General features: G+C 38.5%; 1 protein-coding gene across 1 annotated transcript; it reads right to left on the reverse strand.

Moving 5' to 3' along the window:
• Nucleotides 1–263: 263 nt before the first annotated feature.
• LOC119485680 lies at nucleotides 264–3195 on the reverse strand. Its single transcript, XM_037765413.1, has 5 exons — nucleotides 3075–3195; nucleotides 2495–2896; nucleotides 1234–1374; nucleotides 1007–1056; nucleotides 264–922 (listed from the first exon to the last, which is right to left on the reverse strand). Exons 1-5 carry the CDS (start codon nucleotides 3109–3111, stop codon nucleotides 803–805), a joined length of 750 nt encoding a protein of 249 aa, XP_037621341.1. The 5' UTR covers nucleotides 3112–3195; the 3' UTR covers nucleotides 264–802.
• Nucleotides 3196–11462: the final 8267 nt, after the last annotated feature.

Below are 11462 nucleotides of genomic sequence, written 5' to 3' on the forward strand. Positions count from 1 at the left end.
TCATGTCTTGTTATGGTCAAGCAGCCATCACAGCCATTATGAAATGTTGAAGATCAATTTCAATCAAAAAATTGAATCTGAAGCTGAATTGTAATCAACAACAACAAACAGGTTTTCTATCTGAGTTTTTTATTATTATTTTATTTATTATAAGTTGTGTAAGGAAATTAGAAATAGAGTTTAGTATAAACTTTTCAAAAACATCGTTTCTTTCCACCTTCAAAAAAAGCAAATAAAAAAAGAACTATTTTCTGCATACAGATTTTCATACATGTCAGTCATAGATAATGATGATTGTTGCTCAGCTTTAAATAGGGGGAAGAAAAGTGACAGAATGGTCTATATTTGTGCCTATGAATGGATTATACCGTTCATCATTATACAATTTATTACCAGTCACAACAGCAACGCTGGTGTAGATGCCTTGCAGTCACGTGACTTCTGACGATGTCTCTTATCGCCGTTGTTGGGTACCGATGTTACACACGTAGGTAATAATGCTAGCGCTCTTCACCACAAATGTTACTCATTTCTTAACTAGATAGCATAACAGACAACTGAGTCCCTGGTTGTGTGTTTTGCGTATACACTGCAGCTGGCGATAAATGATGGATTTAATTTTTTTGTGAATCGGCTTTTCGTTGCAGCTGGGCGGCTTGTTAGGCGCTAAAAATAGCACCGCTGCATGTGACGTACTAATGTTGTCAGTTAATGGTTAATAATCGGTTAACGAGGGTTGGTTATCGGTTAAAAAAAAAATTAGCATCCTTAGTCTCTAGTCATGTCTTTTGTTGTAGACTCTCTACATCCTAGAAGTATTGATGGCAGAATAGGTGCTGAAGTCAGAACTCTGGGTTTTCTTCTTCTTTGGTCTGTGTGATGCCGGACGGATTTCCAGTGCAGCATAACACACATCTTCATCCTAAAATTTGACATTTGTTGTTTAGAATCGGGATCGTGTACTGATTTATTGCCATGATTCATTCTATTTTACTGTTCCACCTACCTGATTCAGTCTTGTGTGAGGTCTTTGCTGATCAGCTGGAGGTTCTTTAGCTGCAGAAATCAATACAACATCACTACAGCATGGTAGACCCAAACTCAAACACAGATCAAAAGAAGAGACTCATCTGAATCCAGGTTTCTTTGTGATTTAGATTAATTTTCTAGATTATCACAGATATTTCTGACATTAACAAGTTAAGCTCAAAGAGAGAGATATACAGTAGTTACCTTTTTTCTGACAGAGGTGATAAACCAGAAGAGAGGAGAGGAGAGAGGAGAGAACAGCAGAAGCTGGACACAGAGAGTACAGCAGACTCCAACAAACACCACAGTCCCGTTGAGTCTCATTGAGATGAGTCTCACTGGATTCTGAATCAAAAACAAAGTTGTGCCGATTAGCTTCATTAAACGCTGATCTCACCACAATACCAAAATGCCAACATGTTTGTTTTTCATTTTCCTGAACAAAGTTCTATGCGTATGTGGGTATAAGTGTAATAGTTGTTCCTTGATCCCAGGAACCCCAAGAATAAACCCGCTGTTTGATTTAAATTAAATTCAGTGGAGTTTGTGGATAACTCATGTTTTCATTGAGTAAAGTTTTATTTTTTACTGCTTGACATTACTGTTTGTTCTGCCAAGACCCATGCTCAGTGTTGACCCTGCCTGGTTGGTAGACTCCTTTCAACTTTGGCCCCTTTTCAGAATTTAAAGAAATATCCATTCTGATTTGAATAATGTTTCTGGTTTGACCTTGTTTGAGCCTCAGATTTTGAATGTAAAATTATCTCAAAACTCACTACGCATAAAAATACATATGGAAAATCTTGGGTGCACGTTTAAGGACGACTTACAACACTTCAGACGCATGCAGTCTCAGATTTGGGAAGAATTATTTGTATAAACCATTATAGACTTTTTTACTCCAGATTGGCAGTTGTTGACACAGATCTTATTATTTTATGTGCACTGTTGTGTGGTAGACTTCATGATGGTTCACCCTTTTGATCATTAATATAAGTGCACAATATCTGGGCACATTTTCCTACTGTATGATACGGCAGGGCGATATGGAGAAAATCAAATATGATATTTTTGAACAAATACCTCAATATCGATATTGCAACAATATTGTGGGGTTGACTATTGGTGCTTTTACAAAATATTTACGCAATGAGATTTTTGGATAGATAATGATCAGTAATGTGGATATAATGACTAAGTGGGTAAAGGCAAACAGCTAGAACAGTCTGGTAAGTTCAGAAAATTACATCACTTTACTGTAATGCAGCCTTTAAAACCAGGAAAAGATAACACATATCATGATATTTCGATATCCAAAATCTAGGACGATATCGAGTTTCATATCACAATATCGATATTATATCAATATATTGCCCAGCCCCACTGTTCGATGATTTAGTCAAATTAATACATTTACTGCAGTCACACCGATCTTGCAGGCACAAAGTCAGACCAGCATACTTACCGAATAGGATCCTTGTTGTGACGTTGCCATAGCTGTAAACACTTCTGGGAATAATTAATTCTTTATTCTCCACTCTTGGCTGTTCAGTTCCACAGTAGTAGAGGCCCTCATCAGACTCAGTGATGTTCATGATCAGCAGGTCATAGGATTCAGAAGAAGAGTTGCTCACAAATTGAAAACGAGGGAGAATCTTCAGATTAAAAAGAGCGTCATTGTCCGTCGATTGGCGTTTTACTTTAAGGACAAGAGAAGGCTGGTTCTCATGAGAGCAGTTCCTGTACCACACTATGTATACTCCACTTGATGATTTACAGTCACAGTAGAGAGTGATGTTGTCTCCTGGTCTGACTGTCGCCTCCAACACTGATCCAGAAATTGAATCATGACTGCAGGATACAACTCCTGTAATACAAACACAATTGTAAAAGCAGATTGAAATATGCCCAGCGTTACAGGGTTTCACATTACAGCAGTTGCAGGTTCCTGCTCAACATAACAACAATGAGAATGTTTATGAATTATTCTCACAATTAAATTGTAATTGAATCATCCAAAATTAGTATAAAGAAAAGAAAATTACCTAAGAGAACGACCAGAAAAATATGCAGCCCCTCCATGTGTGATGATGACCGAGAGATAAAAGACAGTGAAACAGGTCTTACTAACGGATATCATGCCCCGCGCAGACGTTTCCGTCAAAGGAAGTACGTAAGGGAGTAAGTGGTGATTGGCCAGTCGAGTGGAAAATTTTCTTCTGTGGTTGTTTTTCTATTGGTGTAAAGATTTGTGGTATTCTGATGTTTCAAGACAAACTCCACTTTACCCTGGCGTATAACTGAGGTGTTGCTATTCACACGGTAGATTTCAGCCTAGCAATACTTGCAGTAGTGGCTTTGTTGGACGTACAGTATATTTGTTTAGGGTTGTTATAATTTTGTAAATTCTGATTCACAAGTACCAGAAGTAGACAATCCTCCAATTAGGCAATGATGTGGAATAAAATGCATGTTTTGTGTACAGTGTAGAGTGAGCAGAAACTTCCAGTTCCACCAAGTTGTTGTATTTGAATAGGTCAATTATCAATGCCTACCAAAACACCCTATAGTGTATGGCCGTTCCAAAAAATGACTCATATGAGCACTGTCTGATCTGCCGAACTCAAACTCGACCACAACCTCTTCTGTAGAGACTTTCTTCCCAGAAAAACGTCATCATGTCGATTGAAACTATGAAGTGTGAAAGCTGTGGTACAGCTGTGTTCTATATGTGTCTACAAACATGCCTGTATTGATGTCCACACTTCGTGGTGTGATACTGTGCAGCGAATTGATGCTCTGTTGTTTTACAAACAATACTCACCACATTCAAGCTGTTCAGTTTGGTGCTGAATGAGAACCTGTCCTTGATGAAGGTAGATTTATTTACTTCTGCTGTGGTAAGAACATTTATTTTCATGCTAAATTACAACCTAACATCCTCCAGGTCAGCCAGCTGCCACAGTTTGACAAACTGTGACACTTTGTAGACCTCAGAGACCAGATCTCTTTTCTCCCTTTTTGAGCTAAGCAAGTATATTAAACAAGGATCTTCAGAAATAATTAATTATTGATTTTAACTCCACTTTTGAAATTAATTTTGAAGATATAATAATCCCTTCTTTAGAAGGGCAATCAGGTTTTTTCCATTTGAGATCTACAATAGCAAACTATCACTGGAGGCTTTTACATCCATTCAGAAGTTTAAATGGAAAATTTCCAGGTTAAACAGGGGTGTGTGCAGGGAGTGGCCTGGGCCAAACCTGAAATCTAATTGGTGACACCCCATCATCCTAAACTATTATTGCTCAGGAGGCGGTACCTTAGTTTGAACCATCAATTTGACCAGGGAATCTGTAAGAGAAGGAAGGGTTATTACTTCAGTGAACTCATATTTGTGTATAGCCGGTAGTATTCTACTCGTATTTGATTGTAATAGAGCTGTTCATTAATAATTTACTGTTTAACCGTTAACCGACAATACGAATTTTGACCGATTATTGCTATTAGTTAAACAGCTAACAGAGAGGAGAATAGCTGGTCCACCTTAAAGATCAGCCCACCTTATAGGGATAGTTCGGTTGTTTTGAAGTAGGGTTTTATGAGGTACTTATTCATAATAGGTGTATTACTTAACAGTAGATGACGGTCGGCGTGCCCCCAGTTTGGAGAAACTGATAGGAGCAGCGGCACCAGAGCAAAGCAATAATGTGCTGTGGACGGGGACGGCATAAAAAAACTATTTTAGCCACTTAAAAAAAGGCTCACCTAAAAAAATTGATATCAGTTTAAGTGTACTATTTAGAATATTTTCCAACGGCAACCTGAACTGAAAGTGAAACGTATCTATACTGTTTTTGTCATCTGAGCCTGCTGGCTTTGGAGAGAGTTTCACCTTTACTTCAGTTTCCCGTCAGAAAGGAGAAGGAAAGTGCTGTCTGATGGCAAGATAAAGTGGTGAAATATTCTAAATACAGCGTACACTTAAATGGATATTGATTCTTTTTAGGTGAGCCTTTCTTTTAAGTGGCTAAAATAGTTTTTTCTGTTGTGCCCGTCCACAGCACTGTATTGCTTTGCTCTGGTGTCGGTACACCTGTTTGTTTCTCGATGCTGGGGACACGCCGACCGTCATCTACTGTAAGTAATACACCTACTATGGATAAGTACCTCATACAACCCCACTTCAAAACACCCGAACTATCGTTTTGAGAGAGCCTGAGCCGGAGTTGTTGCTAACTTTGGGGCTAACCCCCTTCGCTTTAATCAGCAGGTGGCTGGCAAGACACGGGAACTTGACTTGGGTTTATTTGAATTACCGGTATGTTTTATGGTTGTGATGTCGCTCAAACGAACAAGTGGCTCTGTCTCACACACACATTGCACGGGTGCTTCTGCGGTAGTTTGATTCATCACACAGACCGATTTTTTACTAGCACGAAAACAGCCCTACTAGAAGTGTATGGTTCAACTTTTTCCCATAATCTAGCGTTACATTAAATTAACACAAATGATAATACTTGGAGTTGTATCAAACTCTGCTGGTGTAGGGTCAGGGCTGATGGCTAACTTGAGATAAAAACAGGAAATTGCCTGAAAACAGCGATCATGTCTTGTTACGGTCAAGCAGCCATCACAGCCATTATGAAATGTTAAAGATCAATTTCAATCAAAAAAGTGAATCTGAAGCTAAATTGTAATCAACAACAACAAACAGGTTTTCTATCTGAGTTTTTTAAAATTATTTTATTTATTAGAAATTGTGTAAGGAAATTAGAAATAGAGTTTAGTATAAACTTTTCAAAAACATCTTTGCTTTCCACTTTAAAAAAAAGCAAATGAAGAAACAACTATATTTTCTGCATTCAGATTTTCATACATATAGATACACATAGATAATGATGATTGTTGCACAGCTTTCAATTGGGGGAAGATAAGTGACAGAATGGTCATATGTGTGCCTACGAATTAATTATACGGTTCATCATTAATCATCATTATACAATTTATTACCAGTCAGGACAGCAACGCTGGTGTAGATGCCTTGCAGTCACGTGACTTCTGACGATGTCTCTTATTGCCGTTGTTGGGTACCGATGTTACACACGTAGGTAATAATGCTAGCGCTCTTCACCACAAATGTTACTCATTTCTCAACTAGATAGCAAAACAGACAACTGAGTCCCCGGTTGTCTGTTTTGCGTATACACTGCAGCTGGCGATAAATGATGGATTTAACTTGTTTGTGCATCGGCTTTTCGTTGCAGCTGGGCGGCTTGTTAGGCGCTAAAAATAGCACCGCTGCATGTGACGTACTAATGTTGTCAGTTAATGGTTAATAATCGGTTAACGAGGGTTGGTTATTGGACAGTAAAAAAAATTCAATATTAGCATCCTTAGTCTCTAGTCATGTCTTTTGTTGTAGACTCTCTACATCCTAGAAGTATTGATGGCAGAATAGGTACTGAAGTCAGAACTCTGGGTTTTCTTCTTCTTTGGTCTCTGTGATGCCGGACGGATTTCCAGAGCAGCATAACACACATCTTCATCCTAAAATTTGACATTTGTTGTTTAGAATCGGGATCGTGTACTGATTTATTGCCGTGATTCATTATATTTTACTGTTTCACCTACCTGATTCAGTCTTGTGTGAGGTCTTTGCTGATCAGCTGGAGGTTCCTTAGCTGCAGACATCAATAAAACATCACTACAGCATGGTACACCCAAACTCAAACACTGATCAAAAGAAGAGACTCATCTGAAATCCAGGTTTCTTTGTGATTTAGATTAATTTTCTAGATTATCACAGATATTTCTGACATGAACAAGTTAAGCTCAAAGAGAGAGATATACAGTAGTTACCTTTTTTCTGACAGAGGTGATAAACCAGAAGAGAGGAGAGGAGAGAGGAGAGAACAGCAGAAGCTGGACACAGAGAGTACAGCAGACTCCAACACACACCACAGTCCCGTTGAGTCTCATTGAGATGAGTCTCACTGGATTCTGAATCAAAAACAAAGTTGTGCCGATTAGCTTCATTAAACGCTGATCTCACCACAATACCAAAATGCCAACATGTTTGTTTTTCATTTTCCTGAACAAAGCTCTATGCATATGTGGGTATAAGTGTAATAGTTGTTCCATGATCCCAGGAACCCCAAGAATAAAAATGCTTTTGGATTTAGATTAATTTCAGTGGAGTTTGTGGATAACTCATGTTTTCATTGAAAGAAAAAAAAATCATATTGCTTTGACATTACTGTTTGTTCTGCCAAGACCCATGCTCAGTGTTGACCCTGCCTGGTTGGTAGACTCTTTTCAACTTTGGCCCCTTTTCAGAATTCATAGAAATATCCATTCTGATTTGAATAATGTTTCTGGTTTATCAGATTTTCAGATCAGTGTGCAACCTTTGACCTCGTTTGAGCCTCAGATTTTGAATGTAAAATTATCCCAAAACTCACTACGCATAAAAATACATATGGGAAATCTTGGGTGCACATATAAGGATGACTTACAACACTTCAGATGCATGCAGTCTCAGATTTGGGAAGAATTATTTGTATAAACCATTATGCACTATTTCACTCCAGATTAGCAGTTGTTGACACACATCTTATTATTTTATGTGCACTGTTGTGTGGTGACTTCATGATGGTTCACCCTTTTGATCATTAATATAAGTGCACAATATCTAGGCACATTTTCCTACTGTATGATACGGCAGTGTGATATGGAGAAAATCAAATATCACCATATTTTTTTACCAAATACTTCGATATCGATATTGCAACAATATTGTAGGGTTGACTATTGGTGCTTTTACAAATTATTTACGCAATGAGATTTTTGATAGATAATGATCAGTAATGTGGATATAATGACTAAATGGGTAAAGGCAAACAGCTATAACAGTCTGGTAAGTTCAGAAAATTACATCAGTTTACTGTAATACAGTCTTTAAAACCAGGAAAAGACAACACATATCATGATATTTCGATATCCAAAATCTAGGACGATATCGAGTCTCATAACACGATATTGATATTATATCAATATATTGCCCAGCCCTACTGTATGATGATTTAGTCAAATTATTTCATTTACTGCAGTCACACCGATCTTGCAGGCACAAAGTCAGAGAAGCACACTTACCGAATTGGATCCTTGTTGTGACGTTGCCATAGCTGTAAACATCTGTGGGAGAAATGCATTTTTTAACCTCCCCTCTTGGCTTTTCAGTTCCACAGTAGTAGAGGCCCTCATCAGACTCAGTGATGTTCATGATCAGCAGGTCATAGGATTCAGAAGAAGAGTTGCTCACAAATTGAAAACGAGGGAGAATCTTCAGATTATAATAAGATTCGTCGGCCGCCGATGAACCGCGTATTACTTTAAGGACAAGAGAAGGCTGGTTCTCATGAGAGCAGTTCCTGTACCACACTATGTATACTCCAGTTGATGATTTACAGTCACAGTAGAGAGTGATGTTGTCTCCTGGTCTGACTGTCGCCTCCAACACTGATCCAGAAATTGAATCATGACTGCAGGATACAACTCCTGTAATACAAATACAATTTTAAAAGCAGATTGAAATATGCCCTGTGTTACAGGGTTTCACATTACAGCAGGTGCAGATTCCTGCTCAATATAACAACAATGAGAATGTTTTCTGAATTATTCTCAAAATTAAATTGTAATTGAATCATCCATAATTAGTATAAAAAAAATTACCTAAGAGAACGACAAGAAAAATGTGCAGCCCCTCCATGTGTGATGATGACCGAGAGATAAAAGACAGTGAAACAGGTCTTACTAACGGATATCATGCCCCGCGCAGACTTTTCCGTCAAAGGAAGTACGTAAGGGGGTAAGTGGTGATTGGCCAGTCGAGTGGAAAATTTTCTTCTGTGGTTGATTTCTATTGGTGTAGAGATTTGTGCTATTCTGATGTTTCCTATGTGATCACTTGATAACACATACAATAAGACAAACCCCACTATACCCCGGCGTATAACTGAGGTGTTGCTATTCACACGGTAGATTTCAGCCTAGCAATACTTGCAGTAGTGGCTTTGTTGGACGTACAGTATATTTGCTCAGGGTTGTTATAAACTTGGAGATTCTGATGCACAAGTACCAGAAGTAGACAATCCTCCAATTAGGCAATGATGTGGGATAAAATGCATGTTTTATGTACAGTGTAGAGTGAGCAGAAACTTCCAGTTTCAATAAGTTGTCATATTGGAATAGGTAAATTATCAATGCCTACCAAAACACCCTATAGTGTATGGCCGTTCCAAAAAATTACTCATATGAGCATTGTCTTATCTGCCAAACTCAAACTCGACCACAACCTCTTCTGTAGAGACTTTCTTTCCAAGAAAAAAGTCATCATCGGTCACATGTACACTTTCATAGTTTCTTATAGCACATATCACCTCTGAGGACTGATGAGGTGAAATGATGGAAACTATGAAGTGTGAAAGCTGTGGTACAGCTGTGTTCTGTATGTGCCTACAAACATGCCTGTATTGATGTCCACACTTCGCGGTGTGATACTGTGCAGCGAATTGATGCTCTGTTGTTTTACAAACGATACTCACCACATTCAAGCTGTTCAGTTTGGTGTCTGAATGAGAACCTGTCCTTGATGAAGGTAGATTTATTTCCATCAGCTGTGGTAGGAACATTTATTTTTATGCTAAATTACAACCTAACATCTTCCAGGTCAGCCTGCTGCCACAGTTTGACAAACTGTGACACTTTGTAGACCTCAGAGACCAGATCTGTTTTCTCCATTTTTGAGCTAAGCAAGTATATTAAACAAGGATCTTCAGAAATAATTAATTATTGATTTTAACTCCACTTTTGAAATTAATTTTGAAGATATAATAATCCCTTCTTTAGAAGGGCAATCAGGGTTTTTCCATTTAAGATCTACAATGACAAACTATCACTGGAGGCTTTTACATCCATTCAGAAGTTTAAATGGAACATTTCCAGGTTAAAACAGGGGTGTGTGCAGGGAGTGGCTTAGGCCAAACCTGAAATTTAATTGGTGACACCCCATCATCCTAAGCTATTATTGCTCGGGAGGCGGTATCTTAGTTTGAACCATCAATTTGACCAGGCAACCTGTAAGAGAAGGAAGGGTTATTACTTCACTGAACTCATATTGGTGTATAGCCGGTAGTATTCTACTCGTATTTGATTGTAATAAAGCTGTTCATTAATAATTTACTGTTTAACCGGTAACCGACTATAGGAATTTTGACCGATTATTGCTATTAGTTAAACAGCTAACAGAGAGGAGAATAGCTGGTCCACCTTAAAGATCAGCCCACCTTAAAGGGATAGTTCGGGTGTTTTGAAGTAGGGTTTTATGAGGTACTTATTCATAGTAGGTGTATTACTTAACAGTAGATTACGGTCGGCGTGCCCCCAGTTTGGAGAAACTGATAGGAGCAGCGGCACCAGAGCAAAGCAATAATGTGCTGTGGACGGGGACGGCATAAAAAACCTATTTTAACCACTTAAAAAAAGGCTCACCTAAAAAAATTGATATCAGTTTAAGTGTACGCTATATTTAGAATATTTTCCAACGGCAACCTGAACTGAAAGTGAAACGTATCTACACTGTTTTTGTCATCTGAGCTTCACCTATACTTCAGTTTCCCGTCAGAAAGGAGAAGGAAAGTGCTGTCTGATGGCAAGATAAAGTGGTGAAAATATTCTAAATACAGCGTACACTTAAATGGATATTGATTCTTTTTAGGTGAGCCTTTCTTTTAAGTGGCTAAAATAGTTTTTTCTGTTGTCCCCATCCACAGCACTGTATTGCTTTGCTCTGGTGTCGGTACACCTGTTTGTTTCTTGTTGCTGGGGACACGCCAACTGTCATCTACTGTAAGTAATACACCTACTATGGATAAGTACCTCATACAACCCCACTTCAAAACACCCAAACTATCCTTGTAAGAGAGCCTGAGCCGGAGTTGTTGCTAACTTTGGGGCTAACCCCCTTCACTTTAACCAGCAGGTGTCTGGCAAGACACGGGAACTTGACTTGGGTTTATTTGAATTACTGGTATGTTTTATGGTTGTGATGTCGCTCAAACGAACAAGTGAATCTGTCTCACACAAGCATTGCATGGGTGCTACTGCGGTAATGTGATTCATCACAAAGACCGATTCTTTCCCAGCACGAAAACAGCCCTACTAGAAGTGTATGGTTCAACTTTTGCCCATGGTCTAGTGTTCACAAGAATTCACAAAAATGATAATATTTGGAGTTGTATCAAACTCTACTGGTGTAGGGTCAGGGCTGATGGCTAACTTGAGATAAAAACAGGAAATTGCCTGAAAACAGCGATCATGTCTTGTTACGGTCAAGCAGCCATCACAGCCATTATGAAATATTAAAGATCGAT

This window comes from Sebastes umbrosus, chromosome 3, assembly GCF_015220745.1.
Source record: "Sebastes umbrosus isolate fSebUmb1 chromosome 3, fSebUmb1.pri, whole genome shotgun sequence".
In the NCBI taxonomy this organism is placed as follows: Eukaryota; Metazoa; Chordata; class Actinopteri; order Perciformes; family Sebastidae; genus Sebastes; species Sebastes umbrosus.